This window comes from Gallus gallus, chromosome 8 (genome assembly GCF_016699485.2).
Source record: "Gallus gallus isolate bGalGal1 chromosome 8, bGalGal1.mat.broiler.GRCg7b, whole genome shotgun sequence".
Classification (NCBI taxonomy): domain Eukaryota; kingdom Metazoa; phylum Chordata; class Aves; order Galliformes; family Phasianidae; genus Gallus; species Gallus gallus.
In genome coordinates, this window is record NC_052539.1 from 12393012 (window position 1) to 12420421 (window position 27410).

Sequence of the window (27410 nt, forward strand, 5' to 3'; positions counted from 1 at the left end):
AGAGAGGTTGTGGTGGAATCTCCACTGGAGATATTTGGAACCCTCCTGCATGCTTTCCTGTGCAAACTGCTCTAAGGAACCCGCTTTAGCGGGAGGGTAGGACTAGATGATTACCAAAGGTTCCTTCCAACCGCTGTGATTGTTATATTTAGTGTGATAAAATGTACTGTATGTATTTCAGTACTCTTGAAGGGGTGAGGGTTCCTAAACATCAGTTGTTCAGGTGACGCCAATAGTAGTGGTAGCATCAGTGGCTCATGATCATGGCAGCAGCTCTTCATAATTCCCTAAATGAGAGCCTTGCCTTATTATATTCCTCCATCCTTCCTCCTGATTAGGAGTCCAGAAGCAGTTGGCCTAAGTCCCATCAGGACTTTGAGTCCAGCTTATTTACTGAATTTACATGATGTCCTGAGGCATGTTTCTCTAGGTGTTCCCTTAGTTAGTAACCCATGATCTCATTCCTATATCCACAATGAACCTGGTCCTATCTATGTGCTCTGTAAAATTTAACTTAAATTTTAGTAGTTTGAATATTCAGAGCAAATAAAATGTGCCAGCTGTGTTGACGTTGCCTGTAGTGGCACAGCTCAAGTGTGAGAGCCTTACATACTTAACAGATATTCCTATTTAAAATTTTAATATATAATTTAACAGATGTACTTTTTAGGTATAATAACTAGGTTTTCTATTTATTTTAATTAAAAAGCCTAAAAATTCAGGAAATTTGTAATGAAGTTATCTAAATAAAAAATGTACATTATAATAATTGTTTTGCTTGGATTAGAAAATAAAAATAATAATCCCTAACAATAAAGAAAGGAAAAATAAAATCTTCATATGCTGGGCGACATCAAACTTAAAAATTCTTTGAAAGCTATTTATTCTTCGAGTTGGTAAGGAAAATCCTCAGTACAAGCTTGTGATTTTTCCCTTTGGAGTGGAAAAGGAATGACTAGATTTGATCGTGTGAGGAATCTGTTGCCATTTGAAATGCTCTGTGGTGTCTGGGCTGGCTTCTCAGTGCTGCTTCAGAAAGGCATAGGTCTCCTACATTCACTGTCACCTCTGTTGTCTGCATGGTTGTGCCAGAGATACTAGACTAGATACTAGACTTTAACTAGACTTCTGTGTTTTAGCTTATGAATTGAGCTTATAATGTCTTTACTGGTTGTTTTTAGCAGCTCTTGCAGTCTCTGATGTATCAAAACTCGTAACATCTATCTGGCAGAGCAAAAGGTTTTGCTGATATCTGGAATGTATGTTTATGTAACGCTTCTTCATGTTGGAATAAATGAGAACTGAGCATGGTAATGCCCACAGGTATTACAGGCAGAATGATTGAAAGAAATTCTCCCAGAACAGTCTTGTGAAGGGTTTTCTTGTTTAGCTAGGACTAGAATTTCAATGGATTTTAATAGTGTCTGAAAAAGCCCAATGAAAATACAACTGGGTAGCTGTTTTGTGTTTCCAGGTGGTGGACAGGCTCTCATGCTGTGCATCTGTGAGCAAAAGTTCCAATTCTGTCTATAAATATATTTCTTAAAAATTGACATTCTTGTGGGAATTCCTAGCAGTGTCTTTAGCGTCTGATTTAACTTCAAAAATTTTACATTCAGTCTTCCCATATGCCTTTTGATGAATTTGAGCTTTCTGTTACCTGAAGTCCTGTTGCCCATTGTTTGTTATACTGTCAGATCTTGATACTTCTCTTTTTATTCATAACTGGATTCTTGCTCACTGTGGTATTCACTTTTATTAAATGCTTCTGAGTACATCAGCTTACGTGACACACAATAAGACTGAGACATTGGGTAGGGACTGTTGTGGCTGAGTCCTTCATGTCCTTTAAATTCTGTACCTGGATTGTTCTGTATCATCTGCCCTGGGACAGGGTGATAAAGAGATTTGTTATAGGAACAGTTTCATGATGGTGATGATTACTGAAGATTGGAATGAGGAAGAAGTGCAAGAATACATGCTGTTCTTTCATCCCTCATTTATTACTGGTTTGGAAACAGCTGAAACGAGATCCCTGCATTAATTTCTCAACTAATAAACTTCTGTGGAACCTCAGTTGTGTGCTAATTCTAAGAAATACTGTGTTGCAGTCTTCTGAACTGCAGCAGCGTTTAAAAGAAACTCCAGTATTAATAATGCTTTTATGGGCTTTCCTTGGTGAGTCTTTTAGAGGGAGGTGAGAGAAGTGGTAAAATAAAGACAAAAACAGAGCCTACAGTTAAATAAGCTTTTACATTTACCATACAGAAGAAAATATGATGTTAAATGTTTGCTTTAATTACACCTTAATTTCAGTGATATAAATGTTATATAAGTATAGAACGTTCATCAGTAGTTCTCTCCCTCTAAATAAGACTTCAGTCCTGAAGTTTTGTCTAATGCTCCCTTTCAGGAGAATTATGCAGTGTAAAAAACAAACAAACAAAAAAAGGTTTTCTGACTACATCAGACGCTGTACGGTTGTGACTATTCATTATTTTTTATTATGGGAACTAAACGTACTAGTTCTCATATACATCAGGAAACCATTTCTTTTCTGAAGCTGTACACTGAATACTGAGTATGTGTTAAATTGTAAATTTTACATTGATTCTTTAATCAATCCCCTGTTTTGCTGCTTAGGGAAATGGAAAAATAAGCGTTTGCTCTTATATGCCTGTGAGTGATGAAAAAGAGTTCAAACAATTCAGTAGCTCAAATCTACAGGCAATTACATAGGAATCACAGGCTTGGGACAATTGATGCCACTGATCTGGTGTGATGTAGAGGCATATCTGCAGAGAGTGTGCACAGATGCGTAGAATAAACCTTTCATTCCTTGTGTCATAAAGAACTGATAGTCTAACTAGCACTGTCTGGTCAGACCTTCAAAAAAGGTTACAACTCTGCTGCTGCCTAATTAACCTAGAAATGGAGAAAGTATTTACAAGTATCTACTGCAGGTGCAGTAGTCTTCTAACACAGATTTGTTAATCCGACAACTACCTAAGTCTGAAGATGGTTATGATAATTTTGCAAGCTAAAAAGAAAAGTGTTTTCTTTGTGTAATCAACAATTCTGTTGACTTTTTTTTTTTTGCAGTACCTTTGAAGTTTTGTGTAACATGCTGCATTTTAATAATGTCAGCATTATTTATTATATTTATATAGTATTCTACTAGTAAGTTGAAACATATTTTGTCTTTCTTATTGATTTTTCTTTTCCATGATATGTGACTCTTCTTTTTTTCTATTCTTTTCTCCAGAACTATTATGGAGCTGCCAAAATGATTTTTTCTGACAATCCACTTGGTCTGACATGTGGAATGGTGTGTCCTACATCAGACCTTTGTGTTGGTGGCTGCAATTTGTATGCTACTGAGGAGGGACCAATTAATATTGGTGGATTGCAGCAGTTTGCTACTGAGGTAGGTGGGACTTGCAAATGCCTGAAATGCTTTGTATCTACCAAATAATGTTGTCTAAGTGGATGCCTTTGTTAATGATTAAAAAAAAGTTAAAAAAAATGTATTAATAAAATAAAGACGTAGGAAGTTAAAATAATTATCCTTTATCTAATAGCACATTCAGAAGCTTAAAACTGCTTTTTTAATGGAACACTTTATGGGATCATAAGGAACATCAGCTGTGAACAAAAAACACTAGACGTTCAGTTAAATTATTTTAAATCGAAGATTTATATAAACCAGGTTAAAATGTGGATCTTACTGAAGCAGGCTGCAAACGGAAAAAGACTAAGAGTACCTGCATCTGTAGCTGTACACTGAGTGCTTGCATCACTCTTCTGGGCATATGGTAGCTCCTACAAAAGAATTTAACTTCTTCTCTGACTGTAATAAACCCTTCTCTGTGAAGCCTGACACTGCAAGAATGCTAGGTCTGGTGGTAAAGGGAGAACTGCGCTCCCATTATAAGTTGATAGGTATTATTTACTATCCAGAAAGACTTGGCTTTCTCATCTCCTTGATTAAAACTTTAATTTTGTTTTAAATTTTACCCCAAAATTGCTGTTTTCAAATATAAGTAAGGCTGAGGATCAACAGTAAAAGGAGATATCCGTGCTCAGGTATTTGTTTCATTTACTTCTCAGAAAGGGTGTGTTTTAGTAATTTCAGGTGCTGCTAGTAGTACAGACAAAATAAAAAGTGTCATTTATTTCTCCTTAACATGTATATGTAATGTAATATGGTACATACTGACAAATGTATGGCAGATCCTGAAACTATTCTCTCATTATTTCCCTCTCCCCCATGTGCAGGATTAGTGTGCATCTGTATTTTCTTTTGGGCCAAGGAAAACTTACAGATGATTTAGACATTTTACTGATCTGTTTTGCCAATAACTGTGTAAATAAAGAAATTCAAGTTGTCCTGAAATAGATGTCTGAGTTCATCTATATAGATATATGTAGGTGCACACATGTATATACTTATATATTTATGAGTTAGTAAATGTAAATATGTATGGAGACTTTCAAGGCCAGGCTGGGCCAGGCTCTCAGCAACTTGATCTGTCTGTGCATGTCCCTGTTCATTGCAGGGGAGTTGGGCTAGATGACCTTTAAAGGTCCTTTCCAGCTCTAACAATTCTATGATTCTACAATTTTAGCCACAGAAGGTCATTACTTGCCACTTGATGATAAGATGTCTCTTCAAGGGTTTCTGCGGGGAGCAATGCATGTCGTTTATGCCTCTGTACAGATTTTAGTGCTTGAGATTTACATGAAGAAGGTGGAGACTACATCTTGTTTGTTAACTTCTTTTGAAGGCATGGAGATGTATCAAATTGATGGCCTCAGCTGGTACCTCTTCTGATCTGCCCGAAGTATCTTTGTGTAAAATTTCTTGTTTGATCTCTATGCAAGTGAGGAAGCCTACAAAATTGGCTATGGGAAAAAAAAAAAAAAAAAAAAAAGGCATGTGCATGTATTAAAATCACTTATTTTATACAATCCATAACTACTGATCATGCCCCTTTTCTTTATCTTGAGCCATTTGACTGGTCATATTTACAAACATATGACAAAATGCCAGTCACCTTTACAAAGACTGGGAAAATGTAGGACAGACCAAAATAGAAATGTAAATCAATCTGGAAGAAACAGATGATACGTCTGTAAGAACAGTTTTTTATTCTGCTGTCATTTGTAGACTTCACACCCTCTTTTCAATGGTTGTGGGTCGTGATTCACCGAGCAAATATTGCTACCTGCTGCAGGTTTCTTTATCTATTTCTACATCTTTCTTCTTGCCAGCAGATTTTAAAGCTTCTGGAGCACCTTTTAAACTTTTCTGTTAACTGCTGCTGAACCTTCTGTAGCCTCTGTTACTTAAGTACTTATCTACTTAAATGTGCATGGGATTTAAACATACAAAAGTAAGAATCAGTATAGTTTGAATCACAGTTCTTATTTGCAGGAATGAGGCTGTAGACATTGAGCTGTATTTTTCTACCTATATATTGAATATTTCAATTTTATCACTTAAGAGATTATTTTATCAATGCTTCTAATGGCTTTTATTCCATATATGTAAAAACTTAATGTTTTTTTGAAAGGCAGAAAACTTATAATGAAAAAAAATTAAACATTTGTCAAGTAGATGATAAATATAAAAGTGAAATATTACTGTTTAGGAACCAAATGCAAGTAATATCTGGTAAAACTTGATTTGTGTCTCCTATTAGGCCTAATGCTATGATTAATAGAGAGGAATTATGGCTTGATAGATAATGCTAAATATCTACCATTTTTCTTCAAGAATCTTTAGAAATCTATTAAAAAAGCTCAGTGCTAGCACAATGATTGATATGAAATGGTGAGAAGGATGAATAGGTCAGATTGCCTTTCCTCATGATGTTCCAAGTTTGTTTAAATGATATATCAGTGTCAACAGTTCTTATAAAATAAAATCAGTGTACAGTTTTACTTAGCATTCTAACAGAAATAACGTTTTGGTAAATTTTACTCTCCTTACAATTTTTGTACTGTCATATGTAGTGCACTGATAGTTAGAAATAATAGGCAGTCACTTTAGTAGTAAATACTTTTTTAGCTTTCATTCAGTTCATTTTTACATTGAATATATGTATAATTGAAGGAAATCCAATAGTTTGAGGGTTTCCATGAAGTAATTATTATTAAAATACAGATTTAAATACTGAAGAAAATCATACTTGTGACTGCTAATACAGACGTTGGCCCAGATATGGTGAATGAAGTATGTTCAGTGCTTTACATATATGAGTAACTTGGCAAATTGTGTGATTTAGGTATGCAACACGTAGTCCTGTTAATGAGAGCTGCATGATAATTCACATGCACTGCATAATAGTTTGTCCCACAGGGACTTATTTACTGAAAACTTCATTGTGCATAAAGCCAATTCTAGTTTTTTTGTTTTTTTTTTTCCTTGGACTTAGTCTGAGGATCTTACACTTGCTGCATTGCAAGAGAGAGCAATAATAAGAAGGCACAACTGCTAGCTAAGATAAAAGATAAAATTGCAGTAAAGCAGGAATGTAGGTTTAAAATGGAAAATATGTGGGTAAGATGTATGCCCCTTTGTGCTTCTGAACAATGACCGATCATCTGTTCATACTGCAGATAAAACTCCCCAGTTGTTAAATATTTGTCTTGCATATGGTAGAACAAAAAACATGGCACCATACACCATGTGCAGTTTCCTTCTACCCCTCCATGTAGCTTTGTAACTATGTTAACCTCATTTTCAAAATAAATTATAATCCAGTCTGAAAAAATGTGGATTTTGACAATTAAATGTTCAAGTGCGAACAAAAATACTAAAGGAAACGTCCCTTGTATGTGTGATGTAGAATGTGTATACTGGGATACAGTTACCACGGTAACTGTTGCATCTAGAGAATAACATGGAGTAAAAGCTCACTATTATAAATGATGAGTGTCAAGCGCAGGTTACACCTGCTGCTGCACAGGTCAAAATTATATTAATGTCTTTATCTGTCTCCTTTGCCCGAGTACTTTAGAATCAGAAAACATCTCTGTTTTTGGAACACAAGTTCAGAGAAAATATACTGAGACTGCAGTGACAATACATGTGGGCATGAGCTATATGACTGTCAGTCCCACAAAATAAACTGAAATTACTGGTTACTGGAACACAAGTTTGTAAGGCTGTCGAAGAAAAGGAAACATGGTCTATTTCATTCTGCTGTATTATTACTAAGAAGCCCTCAAAATTTTGCTTTTCTGAAGGTATTACTGAATTTAAAGGGTCTCCCGTGTTTCCAGTTAATCATTCTGAAATGAGCAGCACGATCTAAATAGAGAATGTATTATTTTAATCTCTGCATACTCAATTTAAAATTAGATCATTTAGCACTGTGAGACTCATATCAGCTACAGCTCTGGTGATTTTGGAGATGTGTTTTGGCTGTTGTTACAGCAGAAAGCAATTGGAGGAGGAAATCTAATACTCTTTCTCCTGTTGCCTTTACCCTTGGGGCACCTCAGCAGGGCAGTGGGCTTGGAGAGCTGTGCTGAGGGCCTCTCCTTCCCTCACCCACTGCAGCTGAGGAGGCAGCGGCTGCCCAGTGGGATGGCCCTGTACCCGTGGGCCCAGGGTCGCTCTAAGTTGCACATTGACATCTTTGGTCAGTCTTAATGTAAGTGAGAGGAGGTGGTGGTTCTCCTGGAGCCCCAGCTGCTGGCTGGCTCTGGGCTGCTGCCATGCTGCACCCGGAATGTTGTGGTCCCTGACATGGCTGCAGGCTCCTCAACACCGCCTGTAGAGGTGGGCATGCTGCCCCGTCTGAGAACTGCTCTGCAAAGCTGAGGCAGCAGGTCAGACAGAAAGACAGCTCTATTTCCTGGCATTAGCTTCTACTGTAGCACCTCTTTAAGTTATTTCCTACTGTAAGTCAGATTGTAATCTATTATTATTTTGATGGAGAGTGCATGATAGTTCAGTGATGAATCTGAGGTGTTTTGACTTCCTAGGCCCAGCACAGAAGACTTCCTGATGTTTGGGCAAGTCGTATAAACTTTTCTACAGCATTGTATTACTTTGTTTTGTTTGTGTGAGAGAACTGGAAGGAAAGACGGGGTTGATGTCTGGGTCTTCCTGCTGAAAGGCTGAGCTTTAAAATTCACTAGATAGTCTCATTTTTCTGAGTGATTTGATTGCAAAGAAATATAGAACAAACAAACAAACAAAACCTTCATCCAAACAAAACTGGAATCACATTTTGAGAGGAAGTTGGACAAGCAAGATGAAAGGATTAAACTTAGTAGGACTATAGGATAAAAAAAAATTGGAGAGGGCAATTGCATGTAATGTGGTATCGAACACTTACTAGCAAGACAGTTATCTTTGTACACCAAAGTACTGTACTGAAGAATTCAGTGATATTTAATTAGATGAATTACGGTGTAGTGAAACTTAACCATGAGGTGAGTAAAAATCTTTTGAAATTCACTGAAGCAGTTTGCTATTTTCACACAGTTACCCTGCCAGCCTTAATATGTAAAACTGCCACTGAATTCCAGATGGCAAGATATTGCCACACAAGCTGGTTCTGCTGCATAAAGGCAGTTTCAACCTATTTGCAAATAGGCAGAATTAAAGTTGACCATTCGTCCTGAGCTACTAGTATTTCCTGCATGAGTGCTTGGTTCTGAAGCCTAACACAGTAGTACAGTACTGCTGGGCCTTAGTATAACATTTAGTTGAAAGGTATGACTATTGAATAATAAATATAAAAATAATGTTATCAGCAAAGCAAATTCATTACTAAATTTATTAAGTATGTGCATATTCATAGTGTTCAATGTAGACATTAAATATGCAAGTTATACAATTTGCATCACTGAGTAGCCTTTTAAAACGACTGCATGAGACTTTAATAGAAATTTTGTATAATTCAAGCCTTCTCTATGTGAATGTAACAAAGCAGACATTTCATAAATACCGTATTGCATTTTTATTATCACTGTCTATTTTCACAGTACAATATAAACTTTTCAGCCTGTAAATTCCATTAATAACTAATTAAATCTTCCTATATTGTATGAATTGTCAGGTTTAAATGATTCTTTTTTTAAAACAATTATGTCTCTTGCTTCTTGCAGTTTGTTAAAATGCTGTCAGTTTACTAATACTGGTGGAATTTGACACAGAATTTTTTTTTTGGGGGGGGGGGGGGGGGGGTGTGTGTGTGAAGAAACTAATGATTGGTTTACCTAGCATGGGTGTTCAAGTGTGTATGAAGAAAATGAACATTGATTCAAAACATAAATGAAAAATTCTATTCATGAGAGGAATTGTCAATGTTTAACTTGAAAAATCTGCTTCTTCGATTCTAAGGATAGTAAAAAACATAAACTAATAAGACAAATAAAAATATATAATAATTTAAAGTGCTAGTTAGTGCTTTATAATGCAGTCCCGCGTTGAAGTAGGTGGGAAAAAGTCTGGTAGTATCCAAGGGCAGCCTTGAAGTGTTTGTGATAGGACTCAAAATCCCAATGCAATGAACTCTTTTATCCTTTTGGTATAATACTGTGCTTTTGCTACCAAGATATATTCTTTGGGATCTGTGCACTTTCATTAATATCTAAAATAAAATGAAGACATAACTCTACTCTTCCATGCTCCTGATCTTCAGTAGCCTAGAAGGGCCATGAGTCTTTTTTGTACTTTTTACAAATTATACAAGGTAGAGAGTCAATTCCTTCCCTGCTGATGTATGTACATGCAGAGGACAGTGAAATCTTGCCAGAATACCTCTGCCTTATCCTCTTACCTTTATGGCTGTGTAAAGAACTAATTTAGAACAAATCTGAAATAAAATGTGATGTTGCAGTAAGAATTTTGTGCTGAGAGAAGTGGTCAGAGGCTGTTCCCAAGTACTTTTAGCAGTTAAGGTAGAATGGAGGAGATATCTCCATTTAACAGTTGAAGAATTGAGGCATAGAGGGAGCAGCCTAAACTTTAGGTATACCTACGACCATTGGACACTAAGTTATGAAGTAGTTTGATATCTGAATTAGAGGGTCAGTCAATCTGAAATGTTAGAACTATGTAGGAGGACAAATCTACAGTAGGGGTTAACTGTGAAAATACAATGCTGAAGACGAGGCATTTTCTAGTAAAAGTTCAAAGACATCTGGTGATGTGTTGGTTGCCTGTCACCTCTCAAACCATAAGTAATTTTGCAGGATCACAGAGAATGTATCTGGAAGAAGCAGAGCCCCTTCACTAGCAGTGCAATCCTTTGAATTATTCGAAAAACATTCTCTTAGTAGTTAAAAGAGTAGTCTGAATCTTTTTTGGAAGGAAATTCTTGATATTCTAGATGTTCTTTGCCATCTGGCTGACTTTGTGTTACTATTATGTTATTGCTGTCAGACTTGTCCCATCTTCTCTTTAAAGTTTAAGGTAGTAAAAGAGCTGACTTCAGACTGTTTTAAAGCAAAAGAAGTACAAAACTCTAACTATAGCATTCCTCACAAACGCACACATTGTCGAATGAGACTCTTGATAATGTTTTATGAAGCATTCTGAAATAGTATGTCAAAGATATGTGGCAGTACTATTGGAAACTAACTCCACGTTACTCAAAATTTTAAGATGGAATATAAACTATGTATGTAACCTGTTGAATGTATTGCTTTTCAGGTGTTCAAAGCCATGAACATTCCACAGATCAGAAACCCTTCCTTGCCTTCTCCAGAAGATATGCCTGAAGCTTATCATGTGAAAATAGCACTTCTTGGTGCAGGGCCTGCAAGTTTAAGTTGTGCTTCCTTTTTGGCTCGATTGGGCTATTCAAACATCACCATATTTGAAAAGCAGGAGTATGTTGGTGGCTTAAGGTAATAAATAAATAAATAAGCATCGAAAACAAGAACTTGCAGCTCTACCTAGTGAAATAATTAGTAGTTCTTTAAAATGTAAATGAGTGAGATCAGCCCCCTGCAATTTTCAACCTTCAACAAGTTGTAAAGAACACAAAGGAAGGCACCTTTGCATTTTGCCTACATGGTAAGCACTTGGCTGATATTTGCATGATGCAGTTTCAGTATCATATTCTCTGTACTGGAAAATGAATTTTTACTACTTCAACAATGGTTGAATTAATATCTTACAAGCTTGTTGGAACTGCTATATAAAAGAGAAAGTATTTCAGAAGCCATTGAGATACCAATTCAAAATTAAAATTTACACCTTGAGGATGGAGCCACTTGTTATTTTGTAAGCATGTTAAAAGTAGCAAAGAGAAAGTAGGGTGATGCACACATTTTTCTCATTGCAGCATTACTGAAATCAATAGAGTTGACACTGTTAATGAATTTGATCCATAATGTCATAATGTCAAATACTTATTCAGAGCTCTGGAAGATAGAGAATCAATGCTGGAAAAGTTGGACTGATTACTTGCTTTTTTCACAGTGAGGTTCAAAAGTATGCTATGTAATTATCATGGCTTTAATGCATGGGTATTTAACTATGTGAAGCTCTTTCACTTGAAATAGTTGCCATAAAAGGATTTAAATCCCATAGAATGAAACTGTAACTAAGTTTTTAGTAAGAGAGAAAAAGCATTTACAAATTGTGACAGTGACATAACACAGCCAGGTCTGTTTTTGAGTTCTTTTAATAGTTAGAGATATGACAGGCCTTCAACAAAAGCATAGACATCTTGATAAAATACAACTTTCCTTTTTTCATTAGATTTTTTTATTGAATCTCTATTGTATCAGACTGATACATTATTTTCCTCCTCAGAAAGCTTTTTTGCTCAGCATGACCTATCAAAGTTGCATTGTCATTACATATCCATTATATTTGATATTTAGAGCATTTTTCTTTGTGCATCGGTCAGAAAAGATGCAAGGTTGTCAGCATGAGAAACAATAAGGAGGAACATCAATTTATTATCAAAATAATTAAAGTTGGTGAAACTAAATAAATAAATCCTTCTGGCCTGTCAATGTTGGATCATAAAGGTGGGGTTGTCACTAGCAAGATGTAAAATAAAACTGAAATCCATCTCTTGTACCTGTGCTTTGTTATTGAAATTATTGATCCATTAATTTGACATCAGATTAAATCAAAGTTTTGAAATATCTAGGGAGAAAATTTCACTGTTCTCCATGTTCAATCTTTCTATCTCCTTTGAGTAAAAATATCTAAAATAGGGCTTCATTGTGTTTACCTATAACTTGTTTCCATAAGAGAGAACTGGCACGTCCTTAGGTGTCATTTCATTGGAGATAAAGATCTGTACCAACGGATACGAAGTTGGATTCTGTGCTGGTACAATTTTCCATTACTGGAGACCTGTGGTGCTTGGACCTTAAAGTCATCCCTAATCCTAATCAAGAGGAAAAAAGTCAACTAATAATAGAAATCAAATAAAAAAAACAGACATGAACAGAGCTGATAGAAAATTACTGACTTTGTACGTCCTGAAAGATCGTAAAGAAGGTATGAAGCAGAAATGGAGGAGGGTACAGTTTTAAGTACCATTGCTTAAAATAACATATTAGTAACATTTTTAGGTAGGGAAAATTTTATTCTTTTTGCATAGCTTACTGAATGATTACTAGAAGCTCACCTTGCTTTTCTAGCTACGAGACCTCGTCTTAAAAGATTATATAACTTTTCTACTGCTAAATATAACTAGTGAACAAAAGGAGTGGAGCTGAAGCTTTTTTGTACCAGAGCTTAACATCCATTAAGTGATGATCTAACAGTGTGTGCAGGATTGGCCTCAACTTACTGCCTTTCTGATCTGGATTTTTAGTATTGTTTGAATAGTGCTATTTTGTCACTTTAACAATTAAAAAAAGCCAAGACTCAAAAACATTTCCATTCAAATACCTCTGAATTAACTAAAGTATGTTATAAGTATTGATTTTTTAACAACTAAAATAATAATTAAAAAAAAAAAAATCACCCACCTTTCTTCCTTATAGCTGGAAGTGTATCACAAGCTTTGTTTATTTATTTCAGCGCATCTGAAATCCCTCAGTTCAGATTGCCATATGATGTAGTGAATTTTGAAGCTGAGCTTATGAAGGATCTCGGAGTGAAGGTAATGAAAAATATATCCTGCCTATGTATAGCTCACAGGAAAAAAAAAGAACAAGGAGTCTGCCAAAAATTAACAGCAAAATGTCATGCACATTAGTAAAGAACAATTAAAAGCTGCACTAGACAGAGGCAGGAAGATGCTTCCTCTTGCTCAGGGCATTTGTCTGTCTCCCATCTGAATGCCACTAGTTTAGAAAAGGGCAATCAATAGTTCTCATCTGACATGCCTGCATGTGATTAATTGTCTGTAAGAAACAAATTCCTAAATTGCTTTAGGGGTTCAATGTAGCTATTGGAATGATTTGATTTTTTTAATCGAGTTTTTTCATGCAAGTTTGGCACTATTTAAGACATTCATATTTCATACTTTTCCCTTATCTTCTTTTCCCTCTTTCTGAATTTTTACCTTAATGGCTTATAATACAGTCCTATATATAAGTTACCTTATTAATTTGATGCATTTTATTATAAAATTGTTAATGGGATCATTTATTATAAACAATAGAAGTCATTCAGCTTCTTAGAAAGCAGTTACTCCACATTATTTTTTTAAATGAGTATTGTTTGTAAATAATGGGTATGTTACTCTATTGTTAATATAGGGCTTGAAGTGAAACTTTAGTATGTATGAGGGCTGCTCATTTTAATAGGAGTTATGAGCACAGAATGCATCACTGAAACAAGTTTTAGAGTAGCAGGAGGGGTAAAAACATTTTTAGCATAATAATACAGCATTCAGTCAAGCAAGAAAATATTTTAGAAATCTTCATATTGCAAAAGCTGTTCATATTGTAAAAACTGTTGTCATAAGAACCAAGTGAGAAACTCATCATGACCAGGTGTAAGAGAAAGTCTTGAATGCTACAGATCCATTTTCTCACTCTTCCTGGATTACAAAGCAAACTTTAAAGGCTGACAGATTGGACATGTTGTTAGGAATTCTGTACACAAAGCATTGAGGCTATTGTAAACAAAGTTGCTTGGTACAGGTTCCTGGGAAGCCTCTACAAAACTCAGTTCCCCAGAGTGCTCTTCTATGACAAAGTCTCCAGAAGGTGAGCCACCATGTCATCCTGATGTGCAAGTCCTTTGTTCTTTTGAGATGCAGCTGAAAATCTCAGTATAAATTTACTTCCAAGCTCTCCCACTGATTTGCAATTGACCCTTTTGCAAGCTCGTTAACTACTTTAGCTTTATTCCTCTACAAGCTGGAAATATTTTTCTGGTGTTTATTTAAAGCATTTCAAATGAAAGTGCTGCATTGTCTAAATGTTCAACAGTGCTGTTTATTCAAGTAATTCTACTGAAATTAGTAAGAATTAGTCAGGTGAATAAGAATTACAAATCTGGGCCCTAGGAGTATTATGAATCCCTACATAAAACAATATTGCCATTTTAATTCCTTCATTAGATTTTCATAACATATGTACACAATAGGATAATAAAAAAAAATGTAATGACAATTTATGGAATGCATTTTTGTTGCCAGTGAGCTTTTAGCCTGTATTCTTGAAAGGATTACAACTGTACCTGGCTTTTTCAGTTCTGATAGAAATTATACTAAGTCTACAAAAGAGAAAAAAAGAGTCTGTGTTTTAGGTATTCTACGCTGTGTTTTATATCTATCATTTTTCAGCTATGAGGAAAGCACATTTTCAAAAGTACACTAAATGGAATATAGGTAGATTCAACATCAAACAAGATGTACAACGACATGAACACTGAACTCAGATCACAAAGCACAGTTCTTATACAATGGAGCTTGGCATTTTGATAAAGCGAATGCATAAGTGGTATATCAAAAATTTGGGGAAAGCATTCAAGTCAGAGAGTCTGAAGGTGGGAGATAAAGACACATAACCATGTCAAGAAGTACAGAGTATCAGAAGAAGAATCACAAGCACTCAAAAGCCCTGGGTTTGACAGACACATGCAAAAGGTGTGTGCATCTCCAATTGTATGACCTCCAACAGGGGACTGCTATAGTTGCCTCACTGAATGCACAGCAAACTCTCCATTCTCAAAACAGCTATAGACCCTCAGCCACCTGTGCAGTGGCTGCTCAAGGCAAGATTGCAAGTCGAAGGTTACTATGCAGTTATTCAATAAATGAATGTCAGTGACTGAATTCTAGGTTTGCTAAATTAAAATTAAACAATTGCAAATTCAAATCCAAACTGATTTCCTTTCTATTTTTGAAAATCTTTGTTAGCTTATTGCACAGACTAGCTGGCATCATTACTAGTAAGTAGGGAGTGCTGCAGTCTCCACAGAATGTTCTTCAGACTTGTCCATCTCTGGCCCAATTTTTCATGTCTAAATCCACAAAAACACCATTTACTTTGCCAAGTGTTTTCTTGGCATAAAAATGTTCTAGCTAGTGGTCTCAGAGCAAAATTCAGGCCTTGAGCTTCAAGGACACAGCACAAAGAAACGCCTGATGCTGTATTCTGCACAAACACCAAGTGCCTGATAGTGTGTGGAAAAGCACGGCTTGTTTGCCTGTTCAGAACCCTTGTTAACACAGAATAGTTGTGCCTTTTATTTTCTTTACTTCTCTGTAGGCAACTCATACTTTCACTGTTGTTTCCGCAATGATTTAAATTGCTTGAGTTTTTTGGTTGCTGTATGGGGTGATTGTTCCACTTAGCACGCATGTTCCCTAAGCTGGATTCCTGCTTCAACATCATGTTTCTTAAATTCTGATTTTCACTCAGAAATACTACCTTTTGTAGTCAACACTGAATAGAGTTATTTACTCACAGTAGAAAACTGCCAGTATCAGCTTTACCTCAGTATTGCATTTCATGGGCAGATTATGTTTGTTTAGATTGCTTTATTATCTCTTTTAGCTTACAGTAGAAACCAGCTAGCTTATGTTGGCTGCGCATGAGGGTGTTACATTTTGCCCAGATCTTGTTTGGGCCACTTGCTTAAATCAGAGCTGATCTGTCCTTTTGAACCTGGCCTAGAGTAAAATAATAATAATAATTAAAAAAAATGTAGTTCATTGGAAGATTCTGTAAGATGTCAGTACAGTATGCAGGACACGGTAGAAATTATTTTCATATTATCAAATAAAAAGTAATTATCTCTTTCAGATAATTTATAGTAAAGGGCTTGCTGTGGATGGAATGACACTCCGTACCTTGAAAGAAGATGGCTATGAAGCAGTCTTCATTGGAATAGGTAAGAACAATTCATTTTCCTGTATTGTCATCTTTAAATTAAATGGATGTCCAAGAATAAATTAAGACTTGTAACAAGATGTTAGACTACCTTAACCTGATATATTAAGAAAATACAGTATATTGTGATTTACTTATTTTTCGAAGAAGCTACAGCTGAGGTTTCAATATAGCACTTTGTTTTAATTTTCAAATGTGTATGATAGATTTGTAAGTAAAGAATTTAGTAGAATGCCTTGTTGTTTTTAATCTAAATATTTCAAATATAGATGAACTGCAAAATTATTTGTAATTTGTTGCCTTATTGGCTTAAAAGTGATATAGAAGTTCAGTTTTCAATTTCTGTGAACAACTTACTATCCCCAAATAATTACTGAGTCTATATGGAAGGCAGTGATACCATGCTTGATTGCTTTTTCTTTCATTTATATAAAGCATGTAGCATTTTCTACATACGCTGTAGTGTAGCAAAATGTAATTATGGGATACTTTGACAAAATAAGCTGACTTTGAGTTATACTAAAACTGGCATCGTAGGTCTGTTTTCTCTCATATGCTTAAGAAGTCCTACACCTGCCTCCTGTTTGAATCATTGCTTCTTTTTAATGTTAGATCAGAATTGTTATCCATTTACAAGTATTTTGAAGTACAGCTGGACCTATCACTACCATATGATAGGCATGTTGAGCAGGCATCATCTGCAGTTGGTATGAGCCTTAATGTTCTTTATTGATCTGGATGTTACCTAAGTGAACATAATAGGAAACAAGTTGTCCAACTGTTCCTCCTTCCTATTATTGATTACAGAGATGTAATTCTTAGTACAGCAACAACTGTTGTTTACCATCTGGGTATGTGGTATAATCTTTGCAGGTCTATTCTGTCATGTGATTACAGACTGTTGTAGTTTATTTAATCCTAAATCCTCGCATTGCTAGAAATCTATTTGGAGGAATTTTTGTTGTGTGATGTTTTGATATAATTGTATGCAAGGCAATGGACCAGCATATTTTCTTCATTTTTTTAATCTGTCTTTTAAGCTGCTTTCTGAATTCTCACCAATTACAGATTAATGAATGTTTGCTTTCTGAGAATCTACCCATCGTTTTTGGAGTCTCAGCATGATTTACCCATAATTTATGACTCAGACATTTAAAATGTTTGATTTAAAGGCTAGCAAAATAGATAAGGCAAAATAGATAGGACTAAAGGGAATGGCTTCAAGCTGCGCCAGGGAAGATTCAGGCTGGATGTTAGGAAATACTACTTCTCTGAAAGGGTGGTCAGGCACTGGAATGGGCTGCCCAGAGAGGTGGTGGAGTCACCGACCCTGGTGGTGTTCAAAGAGCATTTGGATGTTGTGTTGCGGGACATGGTCTATCAAGAACCATTGGTGAAGGGCGAATGGTTGGACTGGATGATCCTGTGGGTCTTTCCCACCTTAGCAATTCTATGATTCTATGATAACTGAGAATTTTGCACATAGGTTTGAACTGTATTATATATGTAGGTATATTTTCTTGATAAAGTCATCCTAATATACATTTTTAACCAGAAACCATTTATGTAAGTATTGTGCCATGCAAACACTAAGCAAAGAGGCAGAGCTTTAGTAAACAATGTGGTCATGCATTCTGGTAGTGAAAGACGGAGGATGAACCAAAGGAATTTGGGGATCAAATCTATTAACAATAGAGCATTTATGGACTCCCCATAACAGTTGTTTTTCCTTAGAAACTCCATATTCTCTTCCTTTTTCTTTTTCTTTTCTTTTCTTTTCTTTTCTTTTCTTTTCTTTTCTTTTCTTTTCTTTTCTTTTCTTTTCTTTTCTTTTCTTTTCTTTTCTTTTCTTTTCTTTTCTTTTCTTTTCTTTTCTTTTCTTTTCTTTTCTTTTCTTTTTTCTTTTCTTTTTTTTTTTTTTTTGCCTGCTGAAAAATGTGTATTTAGGGCAATGCCACTGTGGACTTTCCTGAATCTTAAAAGTGACATAATTAAAGGATACTATTTACATAAAATAGAAGTTGCAAATTTGGTTCTGAATGAATATATAACTTGATGAAATATAAATGTAGTTGTTTTCAGCTTTTCCTAGTAGTGGAGAAGAGCTAAAAAGGAATAGATGTGTAAAAGTTGAGGTGACTGAGGCAAGTGACCATACTGAGGATAAATGAATAACAAAGTATTTCTGTGGGAACAGATGCAGCAACTTCACTATTCTTTACTAGTTATGTTTCTGCACTGACAGAAAAAGCAACAGCAATAATAATAAAAATAACAAAAGCACCTCTCCAAAACTCTAGATATGCCATGTGCACTGCAAATAAAGGAAATTAATGTGAAGAGGAAAAAAAAGAAAGAACGGAATATCTTTTTTTAATGAAATATGAGCTATATGACTTGTGTGGTTTAAAACTTTACAGCCTACTTTCCTGTGAAACGTTTTCTTCTTTCTGTTGTTAAAGCAATTTGGAAAGGTATTAAAAGTGTCCTGAAGTCAATATATTTTCTCTTTGTCATACTTGAAAAGCATAGAGTTCTTAAGGAGTTCCCTGAAGGATATACATTTATAGCATTAATAGCATTGTAAAAAAAAGTTATACTTAGTTTCATGCCCTTTGTTATGGTGGCATTTGGAACTACAGTTATGTTTATCTGAGGTGAAAGTTTGTATGTCTGAAGCTCAGAAAAGTTTCATGTACTAGACCTGGAGAGGAGCAGATGACCAGAGCATGCCACCGAACTTCTGGTGTTTCTGCTCTCGAGAGTTACGCCTTATCTCTGCAGTGTTTTATTTTGCACCATCTTGAATTTCTAAATAGGATGCAGCTATGTATATATAAGGTGGTAGAGACTGATGTGGAATTTGGGGTTACAAAGACAGATGACTAGGTGTGAGTAGAAGCTTTAATAGTTAACTGGATAAGTGGTAATGAAAGAGATGAATTCTGGGCAGTAGCACATCGGGAGTCAAGACAGGTAACAACCTAAGCACAGTTGGCAAATACCTCAGTTACAGGATTACGTGTTGACTTTTTTTTTTTTTAAGTTCTTGCCTTCGGTCTCCTGTTTTTTGCCTTACCTAAACTGTATTCCATCCAACTAGTTCTTAACTATGTACTTCTGTTAATTTCTGTTAATCTCATGGCCTGAACCACTGATTGAGCGCCTGGGGAAAGGACCCAGTCAGCTCTGGGAGCACGGGTGAAAGCAATTCACCTGTGTGACCAGAAGGGGTGGAGCCTGGCTGCACCTCTCTTAGACCTCATTTAATGGCTGACTGCCACTGGGGAAGGATCTCTTTCTGGAGACCCCTCCATGGTGAAGGCTTCCCCTGTGAACCTACGATCTTCTGATATAGGTGAGCAATCTTTTTCCCTTCCTTTGTAGCACCTTTCTATTGTGCTGGTCCTTCCATCATCGTACCTCTGTTGTAATGCCTTTCCCATCGAACTGATCTGCCCAATTGCTACACATCTGTCTATCATTTACTCATGTCCTCTCAGTTCCTCCTGTACAAAGGCATGTGTTTTAGAAACATCTGGCCGCAGACATTATCTTGTTTCTTATACGATAACCTAAGAGTGAGAACAGATTCTTAACTGAAGTCCTTGAATTATCTATTTAAAACAGTTAATCTTCCTGTTATGTCTTTTGGTATTCTGTTGTTATTCATAAACACTAGCTGAGGGCAAGTGAGTATTAGAGGGTATAACTTAAATTTTCCAAAAAACCCTTCATATATGCTTTCCACTTGGCTATCGGAGCAAATGTGGAATTACTGTATTTTTACTATTCATCCTCCTTGAAGTTCAGCTATGTTGTTTGCAGAACAGGTTTCCATGGTTCTCCTTTAAGACACCACAAAGCATTTTGTGTAATTCATGAAATCTTTGTACAGTTATTTAATTGAATGAAAATGAATGACCTACATCATTGAATATGTTGAAGAATGTCTAATGTAACTTTGAAAACAAATACATAGAAATGATATCACTAGAAACACTTTACACACTTTTACAGAAATCTGTGTATATATTCTGTAGTATTTTGTCATAATGTAGAGATTTTATGTAACGTTTATATTCTGTCTTTATGGAGATCAAATAAAATTGTATATTCAAAGATTTTTTTAATTATGTAAAATATATTAAAAAAACCCAACAACTATAGGTGCTTTACTTAGACACTCTACTGTTTGTAGGCGTACAAGTAAACAGGAAGTCCTACCTAACTTTCTAATTAATTTTTCACTGTTGTGTAAATTGCAACTAGTAACAGACTTTCCGGTTTCTTCCTCCATCTTATCAATTTGGATTGCTATAGAGTCAGTTTTATTTTTAGGGTATTCAGAAATTTTACTATATGCTGCTGCAGAATTGTAGCTTTCATGAGTATATAGATTAAATTCAAGAGACTGTTACTGGATTGTCTCCTAAATTGTATCGCCTACTTGCAAGGGTTAAGGCTATAAATAAATAAATCCCCTGTGGAAAGAACCTTTGTGATAATTGCAGTCATTCATAGTTAATTAACATAGCATTCAAACAATAATATAATCAGATGATTTCATTGATTGGAATGAAATTGTGCATGCACACACACACAAAGAAATTAAAAGTCCAAGCATTGATGTATCTTGTTTTTAATAATAATAATAAAAAAAGACCTCTGAGATTGATTTACTGCCTCTTCCCCAAAAAGTAAGTAATCTCTTCATGCCTGTTATTATCTTCTGATTAACTATGCAGTGCCACCTGGTGTGCAGATGGGAAGAATATTACACATCAAGAGCTCTGTTCACACCCACCCACACATATATAAACCTACGTGGCAAAAAGTGAACAGATGTTCATTTTGCTTGTGCTATAGGAAAAAATTGTGCATCGTATTCCTGATTCATAGACTAAATTCGGAGAACATGAAATATGTGCATGGGGCCCATAGGCCCATGGCCAACATAGACGTTTATGGAAGAAATATATTCAAAACTGTTCTCATTTCAGGTTGTTAACAGAATTTTGTTTGTTTCTGTTTTTGTTTTACTTTATGAGTCTTTTGTTGTTGTTGTTGTTATCAGCTCCAAAGGATAAAGTTTAGAAGCAGGGTTATTTGTAACTATATCCAGAATTTATTTGTTGAACTGTATTTCAAAATTGTTTTGTTTCTTAGAATGTAGGAGATGCCCAAAATTATGCTTTTAGGCCTCTTTGCAAAGCAGTAATGTAGCAAGTCACATAAAACGTAATGCATATTATTTAAAGATGGATCTGTAGTACCAAGAATTGTACAGCCTTAGCATTCTAGGATCTTCAGTTATATTATTTTTGGTGTTTATTATTATTATATAATTTCAGAAGTATTTGATGCTTTGTAGGTGATGCAGTTTTTGCTGTGAGAAGACCAAACTCCAAAGATAAATAAAATAAGAAAAGCAGGGGTGAAAAATATGTTGGAGGTAGTGCTGCTGCTTTTTAGAAACACAATCAGCTAGATATTCAAAATAAGCGTGTACATGACTTATTTTCTGGTTTGATTTTAATATCACTGTAGATAAGTATGGTCATTGCCTCAGAATCTTTCAACAGCAGTTTCTCACTCAGCATTTAGATGGTGAGGAAGTGGATTTACAGGCCTTACTATCCTTACTCAGTAAAAGATAAAACAGGCTTCAGAACCAGGGTAAACTCTACATTTTCATATAATCATTAAGGTTGTGAAAGACCTCTAAGATGATCTAGTCCAACCATCCAGCTGTCTCCAATATTGCCCACTAAACCATGTCCTTAAGTACTACATCTGCCTTTCCTTAAACACCTCCAGGGACAGTGATTCCACCACCTCCTTGGGCAGCCTGTTCCAGAGCCTAAAATCACTCTTTTGGGGAAGAAATTCCTCCTAATATCCAACCTGAACCTCCCCTGGTGTAACTTAAGGCCATTCACTCTCATCCTACTGCTGGTTACCCAGGAGAAGGGACTGGCCCCTACCTTGCTACAACGTCCTTTTAAGTAGTAAATTAAAATTAAATTATTTGGTAAATCAAGTAGTAAATAATCATTAAAGCAAATATTCAAATCTATTTAGCTGTAAAAAGCAGTGAGACTTTGTTATTTGCTACAGGAATGAAGTCACAGAGTGAATTTTGAACAGTTTGAAGAGCAGTGGTGCAAAGATAGCAATGGCAGGATTTGAGCAAACCTAATTCCAAATATTTTAATATTACCACACAGTAAGGAGAGAGTAAATTATAAGACGAAGATATTTTAAAATCTTTTTTCAGTGAAGATCATGAGGAGGCTAGTGATATATGCATTTGCAGTTTAGTGGAAAAAAGGATCAAAGCTGCACATTGAACTACAACTGTATGAAACAAATTCCAAAGGAAGAAGGTCTACACAAGTCTGTGCAGTCAGGTATAAGAGTCCTCCTGCAGAACCTTAGTTCATGGTTCACAGATTTGGAGATTGCGTGCATTTTTCTGTAATGCTGCAATTCTTAATTAATTTCATATCTCATGGAAGGAGTATTATAAGTGAATTGCACCATAAATAATTTCTAATACAGAAGTTATCATCAATATTCGTGTTGATCTCATCTTCTGTAACTCTTGGCTCTAAAAAGATTATTAAAATACAAAATGAATATAGTCACATTAGAAAAGGAAATCTGTGAAAGAACCTGTTCTTACATGCTTATAACAGATGTTTGAACATGCTTCTATTCCCAGTGCACCATCTTTCCTGGAGTCCAATGATGTACATACATCCAAGAATTTTTATGCTTGAGGCATCTTTTTCTACTGTTGGCATTTGTAGTAATCTGTTCTTCCAGTTCTGTGGTCTTTACTGCTGCTCTGGTTATTGGTGGAATGTTCCTAATATGCATCAGAAGCACTAGACAGTTGAAAGCTTTTAGGGCTCAGATGCACACAAGAGCTTATTTATTATTAATAATCTTAGGAAACTTTCAAAAAATACTAATAATCTACCCTTGGGTATCCTTAATTTATTCACTTGCAAATTACGCAGATTTTCATGCTCTTATTTGCTTATCTTTCCTTCAAAAAAAAAAGCCCAAAAAACTACTTAGCATAACAATCTCTGCTGCACATGTTTTACAAAACTCTCTCCTGTCTCCTCCTAAGATGTCAGACTGTTTCCCTGAAGAAATGCTCATCTAAATATAATGACAAAATCAATTTTGTACGTATTGTTTTGAGTAGTTAATTTTTTTTTAACTATATGGGAAGATTAATTACGATTATTTAATAGTTTTGGGGAAATTAGTCAAGCATCTATTTTTATACATTTCTATATCTGAGAAATTCATAAGAAATTGCTGAAAAAAACATGTTAGATACCGCGTTTTTATATTCTTGATATTATACCTCTCATTTCTTCATATATAAAGAGAACTGCTTGCTTATCTGTTGCTTCCAAAAGTTGATTCCATGTGGGGAATACAGTTACTTGTACATCTAAATGATAGAAGTATTAGTTATGCTGCCGTCTTTCTTCTTCCACTTTTGCTTCCAGATGAAGAATTAATGACCAAAATACAACCCAGATGTCACTTAATACATACTCATTTAGTATGATTGAGCTTTCTTTCCCTGGAAGGAGTATGTGTTTGGTCCAATACAAATGTAAGCAGACTCCTCGTGAAACATTGTTCTTTGCATTGTGTGAGAAGAGACATAATACAAAATTTAAACAATGGGTTCAGAGGTCTTCCTTCATTTTGTTTAGGCTAGATAAATCCTGCAATCTTTGCATTTATTTTTAGGATTCTACTGAAGTAAGAAGTGTATCAGTCTCACTTGTTTAAATGGTGAAAAAAGGGCAAGCACTTCTTGATATTAATGAATAAGGTTTTAAGCAGCTTTCTTGTACACCATTATGTCTCAACTATAGTCTTTCTGTATTCACATTCCTTTCACTGCCCACTCACAAGAGGTGTATTTGCTCATTAGATTGAAATGACAAGTTAAGATGAAATTTGGATTTGTGGTAGTGCTTGTTGGTGTAATTTTAGGAACTGCCATGGGAAACCACCTTGCTCTACCCCTTCTCTGCTATGGGCAACTGATTCCTAGGCATTCACTGCTGGGCATGGGCAGGGCACACAGCTTCCATCTGACCTGTTGATTGTCTTGCACTTTTCACTCATCTGCTTCTGTTTTTATCACCACTTGCCAGGCAAGCCTTTCCTGGTGCAGAAACAGTTTTGTATAATGAAGGCAGTTAAATTGTTTCAGGGTGATTTCCTGACACTTTGATGTGTTTGAGGGCCCTTTTGGTCCTTCAGTTGGAGTGTTCCCTAGTGATTCTATTTGTCTGGGTAGGGTTCACAGGGCATCTTGTGACCTGCAGCCTTCATTCACATCAGCCTGGGCCAGTAGGAATCCTTCTGTCCTTCAAAATCGTCACATTAGAAGCCATAAGTGTTTGTAATTTTCTTACTCAATACTATTTAAGTGTTGCTACAATGTAGTAGCTTCTACCACTGTGGGAAAGAGCATCCATTACCTGCCAGCACTGTATGTGTTCACTTTGGTTTAAATGGGATGGAAAATGTTAATGGTAACGAATACCTGGGAAGAAAGTTTTAGATATTCAGTGAAGAAAATAATCTTAAATGAAAATATGCAAGAATTTTTGTTGCTGTCTCCTGAATTTTGAGTGGATAGGGTTTGCTTTTTGCTCTTCTAATCTATACTGTTCAGAGATGTCAACCATATAATTGTTTTTACTGTGAAATTAAAAGACACTGCAAATATGTGTATGTTAATAATGAATACTGATGCTGTGTATGTAATTAGGATAGCACATATAACTACTGTAGTGTCACCTGGCAAGTCTTTTAAAAGCAAGTTGAATGTATGTAAATATTTCTCTGTGTTTGGGTAACATGCTGGAGTATTCTGTATCCATGAGACCAAATTTGATGTCCCTTGTGCGTAAGTCACATAGATAGACCCTTGTGCAATTTTATAGTTAAATTTACAGTAAACTACATTTACAAAATGTTTACAAGATTAGAAAACATAAATAAGCATACTAAATACTTGGAGTGTTCAGATAATGCTAATTTAAATTACATGTTTATCTAACAAAGGAAATATTTTCCTAACGTTGTCCTTTATAGTATTTTCATTCACAAGCAATCCTTTGGCTATTGTTCATTCATTTGTGCTAAAAATGTAGAAAGATGAACACGAACCATTAGAGAAAGTGAAAATGCATTTCAACAGATAGTAAGACAAATCAACACTCCCTTTAATGATCTTTGGTGATTAGTTTCGTAGGAAGAAATAACTGCTAATGAGAATTTAGAGATCAACATGTTTCAGTCAATTCATCTTTAATGGTAATACTGCCATTATGCTGAAATTACCAGTTACTTAGAAAGTAAGAAATTTTGGTGTATTACTACATTTCTAAGAATTGTCAAGGTTTTGTGTTTATTGCTATTTCATTAATGCAATGTATAACAGTGTAAATCACTGCTGATTTCTAAAGATTTTCTTGTTAGCAACAATTCGTTGTTTTTTGACTAATGATGGTTGTTTACTTGAATATAATGTGTATTTTTAAATATATTCTAACTATTTAATAGGTAGTGAAATTTAAGTGCCTGGTTATTATTTAGATTCAGGTGACATCATTAGCCATTATCAAAGACCAGTAACATAATATTTATCGCTTTTTCTTAAATTATTGTATTTTTCATGAGAACAGAACATGTCTTCTAACAGAAAGTTATTCTGATTTTATAGTTAGTATATTGCATAGTACTTAGTCATTATAAATCACTGCAATTCATTATATCAATTTACAAGTGACTTAGGCATGATTGCTTTTCTATTCACTGGCAAACAGGCTTGATGCCCCTATTATGGGCTAATACAAATCTTTTGTATAAGAGAAATGATACCTAAACTTCTAATCTGGAAGAAGGTTTCTTAACATTTAAAGAGCTCAGTAAGAATTGCTTTAAATCAAAGCAAAATGCTGTTAAGAAATGTTTACATACTTGGTCAACCAAAGAACAGGTGTCTATGTTTGTAGGTTGCTTTTAGCTCTTCAGTTTGGTGTTCTGCAACTGCACTTTAAAAGAAATGCTTGGCAACTAAATTAATATGGAAAGCCCAAAATCTGAAGCATTGTGATGTTTGCTCTGAAAAGGTTCTAGGCTGCTTATTGTGTTTTCATCCTGCCCTGGGTGAGGTAGCTATTTCCATGCGTGGCGCAGGATGGCCTTGGGGGCTGTCAGAGCTCTTCCAGCCATGGGCATTCCTGCCAGCAGCCGCCTCTTCAGCACAGGACCACAGGCATGTCGATAGCATTACTTGCTGGGGATGAATGTGATGAACTTGACTTCAAGACTACAAGATCCAGAAATTGTCCCATGTTAAGGAATTTTAAATTGCTGGTTTGTTTCCTTGTATTCAGAGCTTGAGCTCTGATAGCAGAAGGGAGTTTGTAGGGCTGGGGGACACAGTAACTGCTCTGTGCAGGAAGCAGGAGGTGCACAGCTGGTGGTGTCAGTACTCATATCTGGCAGAAAGTTCCTGCCTCTTCTGTTGCTCTCTTAGCTACCAGTAAAGCTTAGAGTTGATTTACATTAAAAAAAAAAATAAAAAAAAATGGATAACCTTCCTCCAGTACATAGAATATAAAGAAATCACCCCTGATTGTTACCAGCCATGCCTTCTTTGTGCATAGCTTTTTCTGGAAAGCCCCAAGAAATTAAGTAAAGGAAATTTTGAAATCTTACCGCTTTTTAAATCATAGGGACTTGAGAGTCTTAATACACCCACTGCACTGGCACGTTGGTTCCTTATTTTTCAGATGCAAATATGGGTCTTTGCGTGTGCTGAATGTGCCCTTTATTGTACTGAAGCATAGAAAATACACATTGTAGCTCAGTCACTTCTGTAGACCTGCCATGCTTGCAAGAACGGAATGTGTTTAATCAGCCTTGCAGAGTGAATAATCATAGATACAAGTGTGGTGTTCAGTGTTCATTCAGAAAGCTATAGAATATGCAAACAAAATGTTTAGTTAAAGAAGAATTGAGTGAATTGCAGCTGTGTCAGGCAATGGTAGTGGTTTTTAATT

The 27410-nt window shown here is 35.5% G+C and overlaps 1 protein-coding gene across 6 annotated transcripts in view; it reads left to right on the forward strand.

Moving 5' to 3' along the window:
- Positions 1 to 27410, forward strand: part of DPYD (dihydropyrimidine dehydrogenase) — a 316870-nt gene that overhangs the window by 83532 nt on the left and 205928 nt on the right. For all 6 annotated transcript variants that reach the window (XR_003076346.3, XM_025152950.3, XM_025152951.3 and 3 more), the window contains 4 exons: positions 3266 to 3427; positions 10679 to 10875; positions 13019 to 13100; positions 16201 to 16288. Coding sequence is in view for 5 of the 6 variants with exons in the window: in XM_025152950.3 (XP_025008718.1) it covers positions 3266 to 3427; positions 10679 to 10875; positions 13019 to 13100; positions 16201 to 16288 (529 nt within the window). In the remaining variant the exon portion in view is untranslated. The remainder of the gene's footprint in view (positions 1 to 3265; positions 3428 to 10678; positions 10876 to 13018; positions 13101 to 16200; positions 16289 to 27410) is intronic.